We start from the raw sequence: 18742 nt of genomic DNA, 5'->3' as shown, positions 1-18742 counted from the left end.
GTTACTCAAAAAAGCGTTAATTAGAGTGAATTAAGATGGAGTCAAGTGGGGTAATTGTAAACAAGAGATAAAGGGGATGGTACCTTTTAGGTATGTATATCGCCAATCTTGAAGTTATTGATGTAAATTTGATATTAATATGTTCTGCAACTAATGTTTTAACGTTTTAAGTACAGATCGTCGGCTAAATATTTGAGATCACTTCAATAAAATTATTTATTTTTTGATCAAATTTGAGGTTAGAATATAGCTTTATCTATTAAGTTTAATAAGAGTGACAAAGAAGACACAGAATTAAGCCCCGTTCTCAGAACGACGTCGTGTCGCGGGCGACACAGTCTGACATTTCAAACAACCAATGGGAACTGTACTAAATTTAAAATTGACAGCTGTTTGAATTTTGTACAAATTTGATTGGTTCTTTTGATGTGTCGTTGGCGACAGTCGCAGTTCTTAACGCAAGCTTAAAGCTCCGTTTTCAGAACTGCGAATATATATTACTTTCTGTCTATAAATGCTACTTCTTATACTGTATTATATACTACTAGCGTGTACCAGCGACTTCGTTCGCCTCGAATTAATTTTTTGTAATGGTGATGATAAAGCAAAGCAAGAATTTCCATTAACATACAAACTGGATAAAATTTTCTCACATTTATGTCAGCATGAGAAAAAAGAATACGGCGATATTATTATATAACTTTGTAATATTTGAGGGGTAGTTTCATCTCGTTGGAATTTGACTTTCGAAAAATCTGTTTGCCAAAAATAAGCTTTTTACGTGCAGAATCGTGGTTAAGAAATTACCCAACTTTTTGGAACACCCTGTATGATTTTTTAAAAAATTTCAAAATATGTAAAAAAACCAAATAAATTATGCTTGTTCAAGCGTTTTTCCGAAAGACTAACCGTTTTTTAAATAACAAATATTGTAATATTTGAGGGGCGTTTTCACCCTCTTGGAATTTGAGATTCGAGAAACCCCTCCTTATTGAACCTCTACACCCCACAGTCAATCCGTTTGCCAAAAATCAGCTTTAAACGTCAAGCAGTTTAAGCAGAATCGTGATTACTCAATGGTTATATTTTATGAAATACCCTGTATAAATTTATAAAAAATCTTAAAATATGTAAAACAACAAAATAAAATAAACGCGTTTAAGAGTTTTTCCGAAAAACTCACCGGTTTTTAAATAAAAAATATTTTAATATTTGAGGGATAGTTTCGCCCCTTAGAATTCGAGTTTCGAAAAATCCCTTCTTATCGAACCTCTACACCCTAAAGTCAATCCGTTTTCCAAAAATCAGCTTTTTACGTCAAGCGCTTTAAGCAGGATCGTAATTAATCAATGACCAGATTTTTCGAAACACCCTGTATACATTTTTAAAAAAACTTAAAATTAAAAAAAAATTAATAAAACGTGTAAAATTGACAAAAACATGATCTTGAATAAACATTCGTTAAATCATAAATTCGGCATATTTTTTACATTATTTGATAAAAAATGACACAATAGAATGACATATCTTACGTCAACTTTCGAAATCCTCGCTAAAAACAATGTTTTTTTTTTTATTTCAATCTAGAATGTTAAGAGCTGTGTTAAAAACACTAATTTTTAATCAAGGAGCCTTGAAAAAATAGATCTGATCTTCTAATGTTTTTAGCGTCTTGTCCAGGCCGATTAAAAGATGCCAAAATCACATTTTTAATATCATTACTCAATGTTTTCAAATTGGAACGAGGGTGGCTTATTAGCATATTTAAAAAAGGCATTTTGACGAATAATTTGGTACCACACACTTGGTATTTCGAGTCAAATTGTCGATTATTAATATTGTAATATACTCTACGTAAAGTCTGCTTTTTTAAAATCGAAAATTTCAAAAATTTACATATATGTCATTCTATTCAGAATGTCATTTTCTATTAAACGAAGTTAAAAAATATCGAGGCAGTGCCTTCTATTAAAAGATCAGCCTCCGGGCGAGATTTATGACGTCACGCTAGTTAGATATAACGGATTAATAAATATGTTGTAGAATACATGGAAAACATAATTATTCCTCAGATTTTTGGTTTGTATTTTAAAAATGATATAGTTTACATTAAATATACATAATATACAGTTAATAACTACAACATATATACCTATTTATAGTAATAAATACTTTGGCAAATAAACTATGAACCATACAAATGCAGCAAATGTTTTACAATATACAAATAATGTATAGGTACATAAGATAATGGGTAAAATGTAAATATATTTTAAATTTTGGGGTTTGAAAATCGATCTAATTTAACAAAAAACATTCAATATCTACTAATAGTGATGTATTATTATTTGCATTCACAAAATTTATATGTATATTTTGCAAGTACCAATGTTCGAAAAGTTATATTTACAAATAATACAATATTATCTAAAAAAGCGTCAGCGATGGCTATGAAATGAAGATCGCTGGCATTTTATATAAAATTATTCTAAAATTTTTTGATTTTCTTGGGATTTTTAGGTTCGGGAAAAACGCTGATTTAAGTTTTCATTTGGGTTTTCATTATTTTTATTTGGTTTAAAAAAACGTTTCGGCTAACTATAGCCTTCATCAGTGTTGTGTCATATGAGAAAATAGTGTCGAATATAATCCAAAAATTACATATACAATATAATTCACACCTCATAATTTTTACTGCAATTAATAAACTAATATAAACTTATCAAAAGATGACCACATATTTTTTAAAATTATTATTCTTAACACTAAAATTATCTACATTGACTATGGAGTACGCAGTAAACATTATGTGCGTGGTGTGAATATTTTATATGTAATTTTTTGGATTATATTCGACACTATTTTTTTCATATGACACATTTTTTTCATATCACACATGTTAGCCGAAACGTTTTTTTTTTAACCAAATAAAAATAATGAAAAACCAAATGAAAACTTAATCAGCGTTTTTCCCGAACCTAAATCCCAAGAAAATCAAAAAATTTAGAATATTTAGATACAAGGTTCAAGAATATCAAATTTTCCAAGATTGTAAAATTCTAGTTAGGTAATTATTTTATGTGTACAGTTATTTAGGGAATGTCATCGATGTTCATTTCCAAGCCAACTAGACGCCGATTTTTTTCGATGATACGGTATAATTCTTACGTAAAATGTAAATAACATTAGACCAATTAAAACAAAGAAATATGAATTTCTTAGTATTTTTAGTAACACCTTTATTCTTAAAACTTAATTTTGTATTATGCAAATATACCAATTTTATTGTTATTTTATTCATATTGTATTCAGCCATCACTTAAATATTTGATATTATAAATAATCAACACTTTTCATTAAAAATTACTGAACAAATATATGTTATGCTTGACATACATTATATACCTATTATCAAACAAAAACACATTCTTCTTTTAAACTGTATCAGGCTTGTCTTTACAAAAATCTTTTTTAAAATTTGAACTCAAAATAATAATCTTTTTCATGATCTTTAATACACATATTCTTTATTTTTCCCTAGATCATAATACCTACTTACGTGTTTGAATCTATCGAAGCTGAACCAACAACACTTGGAGTGGAGATTCCACAATATGAATAAAATAAACATAATTGTCCAGTTTTCATTAATAGCATCATGGGAGAATATTATTTTTAAATTTATTAAAGATATTTTCAATAGAATTCTCTTGATTTATAACTCGTACCCACTTTTCTTGCTCTTCCGGACACTTTAGGCTGCCTAGTATAACTATCCTTTCCACCAGGAACACAACAAAGATGAGGCATAGCACCAAAAACACAAAAACACACTCCAATTAAGCTTTATTGATGAATTGTTAGAGTCTTAATAAACACACACAAAAATCACGATAAGTAAAAAATGTGTGGGCACTTTTAGGTTAAATCACTTACACAACGTGTAATTTTTCAATTTTTCTATTTTTTTATGCGAAACCGAGAGTGACCATATATCTGGTAGTAGTTTATGTCACTTAAATACCAAAGTAATTAGTTTTTTACACTACAATAATAAATAATACCAAAAATCAAAGAGTTAAAACCAAAAATCAACCGACAAAATATGAAACGGAATCTAACGCAATATCTAAGTATGTACAGCTGATGAAGTAAACAAAAGTCCGCCCCCAGGCTGATCTTTTAAAGAACAGCAGTGATCGAGGGTGTCGTTTAAAAGTCAAAAATTGTAGTCGTTTCTGTGAAACAGGAAGTGACCGAAAACAATTGAGAATCCGTCATATACTAACATACCAAATCTCGTTATCTGAAAAAATAAAAAAATTACAGAAGTGAGCCACTTTTGGAAACACCCTGTAGAAAGATCAGACATTGAACTTTTCATACTTTGAGGCTACCTACTACTAACGAGAATTATATAAATTTATAGAATAAATTCGTGTTTTCATTTATCCCTTAAATATTTTGTACTTGGGTATATATTTATACTAGTATAGGTAAACACCAATTTCAGGTAAGACGTTTAAGTCTACAAACCCATTTTAAATTGATTGTAGAATAAAGACAGTACTAACCTTTGTTACTGTGTGGCCTAGATGAGTTTTGAGACTGCTATAAAAGGAGATCAGAGCAGAGTTTACAAATTGTGAAAATTAAATCCCGTCAGACAGCTCTGCCAAGAGTGATCATAATGCAACTTCGCAATTATAATCAAAATTCACAGTATAACTTCCAGAAAATCCAAAATTGAAACCATGTGGTTCTACACCCCAGGTACGGAAGGAAAAAACAGATCTTTTTTTACAAACTCCAAATGTCAAGATCAAGAATACTAAATGGCTGAAGGTTGAAATTCAAGCTGGTTCAAGGTTAATATATGTCCATCCAGGTTAACACATTTGTTATTAATTTAATTCTTCACTAAATATTTATTATTTATAAAGTAACTTCCAGAAAATATAATTATTTTATTTTGAGAATATCCAGTGGAAAATGAAAGAAAATATTTAAATTATAGCTTGGATTAATCTAGAGTGGTACTAGAACTACCTTCAAAACATTCATTAGGCCTATTCCTAATAATATTGTTAATTTTGACTACACAAAATTGGAACTACCAGTACCTTTGCCTATATATACTCTTTGGGTATAACAAAAGTAAACAAAAAATTAAATGTAAAAAATCAAATTATATTTTTGCAAGATATAAAAGTTTTCTATAATATTTTCTTTGAATATTGACTTTTCTACAACAATTATCCTACAATAATTGCAAATCCTACAATAATTGCTTGTAATCTACTAAAGATATATTCGTTAATGACTTGAATAATTTAACCAGATTCAGCTTTAACTATTTGAAATACTTATGTTTTGCGTACGATTCAAGTATACTAATTTTGGATCGTAACATAACGTGGATATTTATGAAAATTGATGTCTGGGATTTTTTTGACATGAAAAATTCGATTTCTATATCAATGACTCCTACTTGTAGAAGGCCACCTACATATTTTTAACTGGTACGAGGAGTAATAACTTTTCTTCCGTAACTGTATAACTATTGAGTAAAAAAATACACATTTACATTCTGTTGTTTACACAGGACGTTTGTTGCATAAAAAAGGTCTCTTGGTAAAAATCGCTACCAGTAATGGTTCTCGAGATATATGGAATCGAAATTATCAATACAATACCTTTAACCATTGACATAAATATTATGTAAATAAAACATGTTAACTAATTAGTTGTTAAGACTGAAATAATAAATTTTAAATGTTTTTGTGCCAAAAGTTCATTAGAAACTGTTTTATCATAATTTTTTCCAAGACAAATTTATTAATTTAAAAAAATAAAAATGCCTAAAATTTATAATTTCAGTCATATAACGATGCAACCACAGAATATACTAACGAAAAAGAAGCCCAAGTTCCTTGTAATAAATCGGTTCCATTTTCGTAACGCCATCTCTCGACATAGCTGACATTATAGGTTAGCCAAAGGGGTGCGGGGCCGGGGGAATTGTAAAATACACTTTTTTATTTTATTTTATATTCGTTATTTGTAATTTTATTTTTAAACATATTATGTAAACAATCGCACATAATATGTCTTAAAAATAAAAATTACAAACGGAAACAAAAGGAATTAAATAATCTCAAAATCTACAAAGTTTATTGATAAAAAGTTAGGGGAACGTGGTGTAGGGAATAAATCATATTAAGTATAACCTCTTTGGTATAACATTGTTAAACAAACATTAACAAATCATAACATATAAAACAATCATAGAATTAAAAAAGTACTATTACATAAAAACAGGTGATACAATACTTCAAAATTAATTTTAACATAATATCAAAACCGAAAATCAAACTGCAAACACAACCACCTTATCACAACAGAAATGCAGAACACACACTGTTCCGGCAAATGTCCAAGAAAGACCAATCATTTTGATTGGTCCTGGTCCGTACTCACGTCGTATTGTCGGTAAGCAAAATCCCTGTCCAAAAATTTGACGATCAGCGCCATCATCCGTCATAATTGGGAAACTTTTGCTGGAACCATTTTTAATATTTCACTTACATGGCCCTGGATGCAACCATAGACAAACAAATAAAAAGAGACTGACAAATCTCATGGTAAAGAGTAGGACCGCGTTCCCGTAGCGCAACTCAGAATAACAATTTTGAAATCAATTAGCAGGACCATGGCAGGACGTATGTCTTTATTGCTATCTTTCTTTATTATGTGTGCTTTATATGAAAAAGAAAGAGATAGGTATAAAACGTATCGTAAGACATTATCGCACATTCTGGCTGGTGGGAAATTTTAATTAGTCATTATTAGTAGTATTCTTTCATTCTGAAACTGAAATTTATAAGTACAAAGATGATTTATTCCCTATACCACGTTAAGGGAACGTGGTGTAGGGAATAAATCATATTAATGAAATTTGCAGAAAATACTACTGTATAAGGAAATTATAAAAAGCAAAAAAGGTATTGTTTTATAAACGTATTTATTTATTCATAAAAATTAAATAAACTTTTATAATATAATAACAAAAATAAAGTGTTTATTCCACCCACCTACCAATTTTAAATGCAGAAGATCTGACTGTTGCAGGAAACGACCGTCCAATTTTTTTTTTCATTAAAAATCTCAGTTCGAAAAAAACTGCCTAATGAAAAAACAAAACAAAGTGAATATCCAAGCAAAGAAGACTTTGAGAATCATGATCCTGAACCATTTTCAAGTCCAGTATTAATCCTAAAACAAAAGTAAAATAGGTATATTAATAAAGTTTCTGGTTACTATAAACCAGCTATAAACTACTACCCAAAATTAATTGTGTTAATTTGTTATGTTAAGAGTTCTAAGTTCGAAATATTTTTGACACTACTACTTCTACTTTTTTACTTAATAAGATGATAAATATAACTACTAACTTTTATTTAGTCAAATGTCCCAGCCGCCATATCTGAAAATTAGTTACCCAGGCAGCCACGCTGTCTCCATACATATCTATCAGAGAAAGGGACACTTCTTAAATATAAAAAATAGATTTTATGACTGGCTCCTGCAGCAAATAAAATAACAAATAGTATAACCTAAAATTATAAGTAAGAAAATATAAATACCTATATGGGAACAAAGGAATTTGTTCACTATCCATATTCATAAGTCAATAAAATGGAGAGTTTAGAAAAAAAGGTAAATCGCCAAAAGAAAAATTAACAAACATGACGAATTGTCATGATGTTGTCATCTTGGTTGTCATGATGACGAAAACGAAAGGCGATTGTTCTAATTTCTATTTAGAAATTACGTTTTATATGGTTGCTTCTTTCTCTCTTGTTATATTAGAATGAGATAGTGGGCCCAATAAACGCAATGCGCAGACCAACATAAATAGAACGAAATTTTGCGTTCTGAGTTGCGCTACGGGAACGTTGTTCCTCTTGTCTCTTTTTATTTGTTTGTCTATGGATGCAACTATCTACTCAACATGTTTATTTTTTTGTCAATACTGACATGTATTGACTATTTCCATTCTAGTATTCCGTTGCGAAACCAGGCGAACCAAACCGGTAAACTACGGTAAAGAGCGGTCCCTGAAAAACATCGGTTTGATACGGAAGGGTTTGGTAAAATACTGGAAATGTCAAATGTTGACGTTTTGTAAATTTCAATATCTTTATTATAAAATTTGGGAAATTAAAATAACTTTGGTTGCACATCATAATACGACCATCAGCAAACTCCATAAGACGATGCATGGTGTCATTGATGACGTGCACCCAAAGTTGTTTTAATTTTCCTATACCTGTTCTCTGCTTTTACGTTTGCTTCTTCTTTTCAATGGAGTTTAATATTGAAAAGTACCGTATGATCGAATAATCGAATAAAAACGGCATCCAGTTGGCTTGGAAATGACGATCGATGACATTTTCCATATAATTTTTCATATAAAAAGACAGCGATCTTCATTTCATAGCCATCGCTGACGCCGTTTTTATTCGATATCATACGGTACTTTATTAATAAACTGTTAAACTCGTTAGACAGCTCAAGTGAAGATTTGCAGGTCCAGTATTAAAACAGATAAATAATAAAAATAACAAATCTAATCAATATTTATATTTTTATAGCTTACAAAACATTCATGATTACTTGTCTTGTTTTTCATGTTTTCTTTAAATGTTCCTGACTTTAAGAAACAATGGCTGCATGATAAGTTTAAATGGTCCTAAAAAATCATTCTAATTAGATAATGAAATTAATTTATCTTTACTGCCTACCTCCATTGCCTTTGGATGTAAATACAAAATTTTATAACAAATTTTAGAAATTAAATGAGAATTTCACTCGACCTTCCAATATTTGCTTGATTTCTGTCACATAAATGACATTGTTTGACAAACAAAACCAGAAAAACCAGCCTTCTCGCGCTGGTTAGTTTGGTTACAGTTATAGGTAACCGAATTTTTCAGGAACTGTGTTCCGTAATAAGAAAACTTTCAGGAAACCGATAAACACGGAACATAAAACCATAACCAAGGTAAGCAACGGAATACACCCTAAACGTGGTAGGGTTACCAGATGAAAACTTGTCCATCCCGGGCGAGCCTTCGCGAAAATCCGGCCGTCATAATTTTTTAGCGATATAAGAGCAAAAGTAGTATATTGTTTTATTGGGAGTAAAAATGATACTTTTTATGACGAGGCTATACAATACGGCAAAGAAGCGAGGCAAAAAAAAATTCTACCCCGAATAGAATATACTATTTTGGGAACTGAAAAAAATACCATTTCTATAATATCGAGGGGGAATACATATTACGTATTTTTTGAACCACCCCGACCTACCCCTAAAGGAGGGCGCACACTGCATCGGATCGGACCGACCAGCAAAAGCGACTGCGACCATCGTACATATAGACGGCGCCGGCGTCCACTAAAACATTTCGGCCTGTAGAGGCCAGATTCCTACCTCTACCTATATACGATAGTCGAGTCACCGCCTTCGCCGTTTCTCGCCGGACTGGTACCGATTCAGTACGCGTACACCTTAAAGTTCCGCGCGCACTAAATAGGTATCGGCGAGAGCGAGCGACACGTAATTTTCAGTTTACGTTGAAATAAATGTAAGCCCGCGCACCGCATTAGATCGGCGCGCTCGGTGCGCTTCGAGCTATCGGCGGTACTCGCGCCATCAGGCGAAATCAGAGAATGCATGGGAGGGGGCGAATAGTCTACGCCGAGCGACTGTTTTTAGTGGAGCGGTTTTACATTAAACATGTCCGATGAATTATTAATCGAAAGTGTACGAGACCATATCATACTTAATATGCGGTTTTTTATAAAAATTTCTTACAAGCACGTAACCTATATTGTTTACTACACTTATTCAATAACTGAATTAGAAAACCTTCCGCTTAAACCCATTTATTTCTCATCTCGTTTTGATTATCTCAAATTATTTTGAAAATCGAATTTAAATATCGTCAAAAAACTTATCATATTATTTAATTTTTGGTTTGTTTTGACGTTAGTAATAACAGCTGATAAATAGTCATTCTATGTTTACTATGTTGATCGCTCCGTAAAAGGTACAAATAGAGAAAATAATGTTTATGTTTGAATAAAATATTTGTACATATATCTACCGTATGATAGAAAAAAACGGCGTCCAGTTGGATGGGAAATGACGATTGATGACATTTCCTATATAAATTTACATATAAAATGGCACCGACCTTCATTTCATGGTCATCGCTGATGCCGTTCCTTTTCGATAATACGGTACTATAAAAACTATTTATATTTTTTCTTTTTTCAATTTTCTTTGACTTTTTTATTATATTTTAAGTTTTTAAAATCTTGGTTTTAAGTCAGTAGTGAATAAAACGAAACTTGTGTTTACATTTTGTTTAATGATTGACGTTTCGACGAACCTCAAGATAGCGATACCCCACTTGTGACACCTCTTTGGAAAGCGCAGAAAAAATGCTGAACGACATGTCATAAAAAAGAACGAAAAAAATAGAGCCTAAAAATAAAAAAAATCAATAGAATGAATTGCGAGAAAAAAAAGTTGGTACAAAGAAATTTATTATAACTCTTAATGAAGACCTCATACACTTTCAGCAAGATGGAGCCCCTTCGCATTATTCTATTATCACAAGGCGGTGGTTGGATAAATATTATCCAAGGCAATGGATTGGCAGAAGGGGTCGAGTGGCCGCCAAGGTCACCTGATCTCACTCCTTTAGATTTTTCCTTGTGGGGTTACACTAAATCCATAGTCTACAAAACAAAACCAGGTTCGGTACAAGAATTGCGGCAGAGAAGAACTGAAGCATGCCGAAATATTCCGAGAGAGACTTTCCAAAAAGTGAGAGAAGAATTTGAAAATCGTTTGTATTTTTGTATGGAACAAAACGGCTGTCATTTTGAGCAATTGTTATAAATAAATTATCATTTTAAATTTCTTTCAAATTGTCACACTTACATTTCTTGTCATTAACCAGTAATTAAGTTGAAGTCTGTATGACCATCGTTTAGCAATTTCAATTATCTAGCTTTCCAAAGGAGTGTCACAAGTGGAGTATCGCTATCTTGAGATTAGAAGTGAGGGAGTGTCACCTAGGGGTGGGTTGGGTGGTTTGAAAAATACTTCATTTGCGTCATTTAGCTGGGTCCCAATTTGTAACTTATGCTGAAAAAATCACCTTTTTCATTAATGTGCACCTAATTGTTCGTGTAAGGGTAGTTTTTCAATTTCACCCTAAAAACTTTATGATCATCATTTGGCATTTTTCATGAGCTTTCCAAAAAGACGCCACAAGTTGCCATTTAAGATTTTGAAGCGAGTAGGGGTGCCTCCTAAGGGGTAGGTAGGGGTGGTTCAAAAAATACGTCATATGTATTCCCCCTCGATATTATAGAAACGGTATTTTTTATTTTTTTGATATCTTTTTTGGTTTAAAAATTATAGCCATTGTAAGTTTTCAGTGGCCCACCCTGTATATTATTTTGCATTATTGCGACATTTCCAAAAAGGAAACATTAAAATCCGGACGCTTATGAAAAATCCGCCCGGATCGAACCGGATGCAGTGAAAAGTGAAAATCCGGACATATCCGGATTAATCCGGACGTCTGGTAACCTTAAGTCAATGTGTGTGTGAAGGTTGGACCCACGGCTTAATTCGTCGACCCGGACTTTTCAGGCGGATTGTGCACCTTTTGTAAAAAATTGTAACACCGTGTCCGGCCAGCTTTGGCCGAAAAAATGGCCCCAAATGACGAAAAATCAGGTTTTCGCAAATATCTGCCAAAATATGCAATTTACAAAAAAAAATTGGCGCCGGGAGGCACGTATAGCCGCCCATACTAAAATATGTTAATATCTCGAAAACTGCGTCTTTGACTGATTTTGATGTTATTACAAATTTTGTTGCAAATATTATTCCTAATCTTAATTTGAAAACCGCGTTTCGCTAGCTACTGTAATTTTGGAGTTACGATTTTAATCCCCTCCCATACCCCCTTACCAACCACCCACCCAGTGGCGGAGTAAGCCTTTCGGAGGCCCGGGGCGGCAAAGCTAAATGTGGCCCCCGGTCTGCACATTTTGTAAAGATTGATTGTTTTTTAACTAAAAACTAAAAAAGTTACCAAAAAATTTTTCAAAAAATTTCGAGTTTTCAATTTTTTTTTCGCGACAAAAACCTCATAGGCGTGTTTCTGGGGTTGATACTACCAGTTAAAATACTTGCACTTATTTCTGGGACACCCTGTATATTACAGTCAGTATGTCCCTGGGTTGCCTTTACAAGAGGAAAAACTTTTTTATTATTGACTTTTTGAAAAAAAATGTGTTCTTCATAAGAATGTTTGCTTGTTGTAAAATGGTGTTTATAATTTTCTATATATCCATACCGTTTTAGAAAAAATAAATAAAAACAAAGATGTAGTTTTTAATGTAATTTTTCCCCCAAAAAAAATCCTAAAAAAAATAAAAGTCCTAAAAATTAAAAGGCTATTTGTAATATAATTTCGATTTTATTTTTTGATAGATCGTTATAATTAATTTTGATTAACGTCATATTTTTTGATGTTAAAAGTATCACATTTTTCGATAACTATTATCACCCTTTCCGTAGCATTGAACTAAATAAATTTTGTGCTTCTTTAACATTTTAAAACAGCAAAAAATATAACTTTAATTAAAATTCTGTCAATAATAATCTATCAAAAAATGAGAACGAAATTATAATACCATAGAAAGGCGTTTTATTTTTACTAGTTCAAAAATTCAACTACATTTTCATGTTTTTTTTTATTTTTCTCTAAAACGGCATGGAAATTTGGAAAAGTATAAACAGGAATTACCATTTTAGAACAAGCAAACATTTTTATGAAGACAATCCGCGGACATACTGTAGATATAAATATGTTATTCATCGGCAGTGCCACTTTTAAGTATAGGGCCACGACGACGGGTCCCGACCAGAGGATTAAGGGCCCCAGCTCCAAAAAGGATTCAAAAACGATAACATCAATTTTTTTAAAGTTTATAATAATACATTTAAATTGAAAACGAATGCAATTTGACGTAATAAAACAATCCCCGAGCGAATGTCCGCATATATTTAATGGCAATTTATCATGACAAAGTGATGGGAATACCGGTTCCACATATAAGCCGCGTTACTTTCGCGACCGTTCCAGGTAAATATCGAGATTTTGTAAGAGGGGCCCCTTACAAAATCGCGGTATATACATATAGGCCCAAAAATAAATGATAATTATTCGAATATAAAAAATAATAATTATTCGATATATTAACAAAGAAAATTACCCCTTGATTTAATTTCGTAAATAGAAAAATGCCATTGACAATTACTGGGGCCTAATAATTGATAATTAAGTAAATATCTGCCTCCATTTATACTGTGTATAGTTTGCGTATACTTATGGTTTGCATACTCTAACTACAAATTGAGGCGTTTTTTGCAAAAACCCCATTTGTCAATTTCTTTCAATATTGAACTTACGTCATCTATCAATAGTTTTAGGGATTAACTACGTCCCTTGCATGAAATACTTCCGCAAAAACGATAGTAGTCCAAGATATAAGCGACAAAAATATCGCCGATTCTGTATAAACCCCATATGTCAAGGTGCATTTTTAGCAAAAATACACAGATGTCAGTGACTTATGTTGTTTTTGCGGGAAAGTTTCGGCTCATCTGACTATTAATATTTAGGTTAAGTTTTATAAATGATATCAGTTATGTGGTTTAGTTAAGGTTAACTATAGTAGAGTCAACAACCTAAATAATTAATAGGTATTTAAAATGAGTGGTAATATTACAAATACTACAAGTAAGAGTGAATTATTTGAGCGTCAAGACTCGAGTGAAAATGTGCCATTAAAAAAGAAAAGGAAGGTATTAAAGCGCACAGAGATAAAACAGGCAAGAATAAAGGGAAAAAAATATGTTAACTACAAGGGACTAGAACAACCACAAGCCCAAATGGGGCCAAATTGCAAGTAAGTTATGATAATTTAACTTTATACTTATTAAATATTTAATTCTATTTATTTAATTTTATGCTAGTTGTTCACGTTTCAAATGTTATTCCAAAATATCAGATGAAGAGAAATCTCAAATTTCCAACCAGTTCTATGCTTTGGAAAATAAAAACGAACAAGACAGTTATTTGACAGGTAAAATTTAACGAACTATGATGGTGGAAATAAAGGTATATCTATACGTTTATTTTAGGGTTGATATCATATCACATTCCAAAACAAAGAAGCCGAAAAAAGATTGAACGTAGAGACGTTTTACTGAGCGAACCAGAAAATGAAGAAGAAGAATCAAGACTGAGCCAAGATAATTTGCCACAAAATCTCAAACAACAACATTCCGCTGCTTATTCTTATAAAATAAGGTTGGAAAAAAGAGAAGAGCCACTATGTGTAAAAGCTTTTTGTGGTTTTCATGGAATTACATATGACAGGGTTCGAAGACTACAAAATCATCTTTTTAACACTGGATCGACACCAAAGGACCAACGAGGCAAGCATTTAAACCGACCAAATAAAACAGCAGAAAACATAGTGGATTTGATTAGAAACCATATAAAGTCTTTTAAAAACCGCCAATCTCATTATTCAAGCAGGAAAAATCCGAATACATATTATCTTCCCGAGACGCTGAATGTAAAGAAAATGTATAAAATATTCCTAGAAGAACATAGTAGTGTTAGGCCTTCCTATAGAGTGTATTGGAAAATATTTTATACTGATTTTAATCTTAAATTTGGCTTACCAAGAAGTGATACGTGTGGTACATGCGATCGGTTTCAAAGCAAATTAACTGGTTGTGACGATCCAGAAGAAATAAAAAAACTAAATAACGAAAAAGAACTTCACTTAATAAAAGCTGAGAAGTTTTAGGCAATAAAAAAAAAGTATAAACTAAAAGCACGTGCCGATCCAGAAAATTTTACTTGTGTGTCCTTTGACTTCATGCAAAATCTTCCAGTGCCCCATATACGTACCAATGCAGTGTTCTATGCTAGGCAACTGTGGTTATACGTATTTGGTGTACACAATGATGGAAATAATACTGCAACCATGTTCTCCTACGATGAAACGGTAGGAAGAAAAGGACAAAACGAAGTAGCTTCATTATTGTTTCAGTATCTTCGATCTAATGATGTGACAACAACAAATCTTATTTTAATAAGTGATGGATGCGCCGGACAGAATAAGAACTATGTTCTTATGAAATTTTTCTACTTGCTTGTTCATGGTTTACACATGTTTAAAAATATCACACACGTGTTTCCTATACGTGGTCATTCTTTTTTAAGTTGCGACCAAGATTTTTAATTGATTGAAAAGCATAAAAAAACTGAAACTGTGGAAACGCCAGAAGAATGGGAAAACATTATCAAAAATGCTAGGAGCAAACCTTCGCCATTTACTGTGACTGACGTTAATCAATCCATGCTATGTTCAGTAGCTATAAAGCAATTATTGCTTTATAGCTACTGAACACATATTAGCCTTGTTTGCCAGTTGAATAAAAAATTACTTCTTAAGATTTGGATGCCCCCTAGAAGAAGGGGCCCGGGGCGGACCGCCCCTTTCGCCCCCCTTTAGTCCGCCACTGCACCCACCCCCACCAAAAACTAATGGCCAGATTCTCGGGTGCCACAGTATTTTGTGTCAAATTTGGTTAAAATCGGTTCAGCGGTTTTTGATTTGGACAGACAGACACCATGAAAATATTTTGTATTTAGGTCATTTATGACCCAAATAACTCATTTTGAATGAAATTAAAAAAACTTTCTTTTTGCCGATCCTAATAGCCTACCATACCTATTGGTATGGTCGGCTAAAAATAAGAAATTATCTATACAAAAATGGTCCTAATCATTTTTTACGTAGAATTAGTAGTTTTCGAGATATTACGCCTCGAAGATCCCTGAATTTTCTCTCCAAGTCTTAACACTCCCGAGATAGCCTATAACCTCTAACCTATTATTTAAGTAACCTAAGGTTAGAGGTCGTTGAGCGTATCATTGATTGATAGGACAAATTGTTTATTAACTCGGCTAAATATTTTTTGATAATTTATTGTTTAATATTTTTTGATGATTCAAAGTTCACTTAAAATCGTATTTTAGAACTTGTTTGAATTTTGCTCGGAATTTTGTCAATTTTTTGAAAATAAAAAAAAACGGGCAAACCCATTCCTCGGCCCAAAAATTTTCAGATTTTTACAAACTTATTCATATTTTCACTAATAATAGGTTATTTGTCAAAATATGACAAAGTTCAAACAAATACCAAAATGTGATAGTTGTTGATTCTACCTTTTAAATGAACTTTGAGAGTTTTGAGATTGAGATTTTAAATGAAGACTTGGAGAGAAAATTCAGTGATTTTCTAGAGGAATATCTCGAAAACTAATAATTCTACATAAAAAATGATAAGGACCATTTTTAGGTAATTACCTAAGTTTAATTTTTTCTTCCAAGAAAAATTTTGTAAATTGCATATTTTGGCAGATATATGCGAAAAACTGATTTTCGGCCATTCTTGCGGCTAAAGCTGGCCGAGCTCAGTGTTACAATTTTTTCCCTAAAACTATTCTCCAAAAGGTATACAATCCTCCTAAAAAATCATGGTCGATGATTTACATAGAGACTAGGGTCTTTTCGTGTCCTTATTTACTGGACTATATCTTGAGAACAGTTGCTTGTAGCAATTTTTACCAAGAGACATTTTTTAAGTAAAAAAAAATGACGAAAATATATATTCTTTCACTCAGTAGTTTTTAAAACAGTTACTGTTTTTTAAAACAGTATAACAGTAACCGCCAAACAACCCGTTCGTGATCCTACTATTATTTACTTAGGAAGTAGAGCTCAATACACTTTGGCTTTGAGTTTGAGACGACCCTTACGTGTAGGGTCTGACTGATAATATGGGGTGGATGCAAAATAAATAGAAACTTATGATACAGATTTGCAATTTTTAAGTTGTCCTAAACGTGATTCCATACAAACAAATATGTATAACCTATAAGAAAGTCTCCTTTCAATCCAAATAACAACCAACTTTACATTTTCTATTTTACTAATAGCATTCGTTCAAGGTACAAAGTCTGAATCACATTGAACAACTTTGTAACCACAAAAGAATTGAAAATTAAATTGCCAACCAATAAGTTTTCACAATTATTAACGATTCTTGCATTAAATCAAAATAATTTACATAAGCTTTAATTTAATTATTATTTACATGTTGAAATATAACTTCTTAATTTTATGCATGGGGGTATATTACATTACCTTACTAAAGGATCCTTTTTTATTCCTGTATATAATAATACTGGCTGCAATTTCTTGTGTAATGCCTGGAATACTTTGTAGATCAAAAACACTGGCTTTATTTACATTAATCAATTTATTTGATTTGCTTGTCATTCTAGAGTCTGTACTTTTTAAACTATCATAACTATGTGCCCTCGATGAGGAACAACTGAAATTTCTTCTTGTTGTAACACATACTTCAAAGCGAATTTTTTCAAATTTGTCAGCTCCCACACCTTTGACTAGTGCTAAATCCTCTACTCTTCGATATCGGCCAATAGCCTTCCTATGGTTGACAATATTTTTTGCTATTTCTCTATTTATACCTGGTAAAGTCATGAGATCTTCCTCAGTTGCTAAATTAATGTTTAGCAATTCAATAAAATCATTATTCCCAGGTACAGTAAAGGTGTGACTTAAATTTCTCTTAGAAATTGATTTTCTAACAAAAGATCTGAGTGATTTTCTGCGTCCCTTTGGAAGGCTAGCATTTTGACCCATGTTTTAAACGTTGTTCAATTTGATTGAATATGGCATTATTTAAACACAGCACTTTATGAGATTAGACATTATATTCCTTTGTAATCTAAATAATATAGTGTAGAAATTTCAGATGAATAAATTGATATGGAATTCTAATACATACTGATAAAAACAAACGTCATTGTACGAAATTACTTCAATAAAATGAAATTAGAATAATTCCAGTTACTATCGTCCTTGAGAGTTATCAATTTTATCATTTTATCACTCATTTCTCATTTCACTCAATCCAATTCAAATTCACAAAAACTTTCCAATCATTGCAACTGGGAATAATAAGAACATAATAAGGATAATAAGCACAAATAGAGATTTCTGACTTTAGACCTTAGACAAGGAAAGAGAAGGGACGGGTAACACGCATAATTCTCCCGTGATCGGATAGTGAGGCCAAAATTCGATCGGCGGCCATACTTTGGTGACAAGATGTCGAGGTGACACCGAGCGAATTTTTATGTTTTTTGTGACAACTGTTTTGTTTTTAATTTATAAACTGTGTTGTTTAGTATGGTGAGATGTTCAGAGTATAGCTGCAAAGGCCGAAGCGAGAAAAAAGTGGCTGGAAATACATTTCACAGGTAAAAATCGATACACAACTTTTGTTATTTGGTCATAAAATGTACATTTTTTCATTATAGCAGTAAAAATATGTAAAATGCTTTTAATATATCTTGTACCACATCCAAACCAAACTATTTTTAATAATTCCAAGTGGTATTTTCAATATCCTGTATTATAATTAATGTTTGAAACTATAAATATTGCTACTCAGACCGGATTTCACCAGT

The 18742-nt window shown here is 31.9% G+C and overlaps 1 protein-coding gene across 2 annotated transcripts in view; it reads right to left on the bottom strand.

Annotated features, from left to right (window-relative positions):
• LOC115883708 (endonuclease/exonuclease/phosphatase family domain-containing protein 1-like) overlaps positions 1-18278 on the bottom strand; it is a 48530-nt gene extending 30252 nt beyond the window's left edge. Inside the window, exons 1-2 of one of the 2 annotated variants that reach the window (XM_030902105.1) lie at positions 18058-18278; positions 17391-17997 (exon numbers count right to left, since the gene is read on the bottom strand). In XM_030902105.1, coding sequence (XP_030757965.1) covers positions 17391-17912 — 522 coding nt within the window. In that variant the 5' untranslated portion in view covers positions 17913-17997; positions 18058-18278. Of the gene's footprint in view, positions 1-17390 lie in introns of both variants that reach the window. The other variant, XM_030902104.1, reaches the window with a different exon arrangement.
• Positions 18279-18742: the final 464 nt, after the last annotated feature.

Source organism: Sitophilus oryzae, unplaced genomic scaffold (genome assembly GCF_002938485.1).
Source record: "Sitophilus oryzae breed Bouriz unplaced genomic scaffold, Soryzae_2.0 scaffold_1977_pilon_pilon, whole genome shotgun sequence".
Lineage (NCBI taxonomy): Eukaryota > Metazoa > Arthropoda > Insecta > Coleoptera > Curculionidae > Sitophilus > Sitophilus oryzae.
This window is presented reverse-complemented; position numbering and strand designations above follow the sequence as displayed.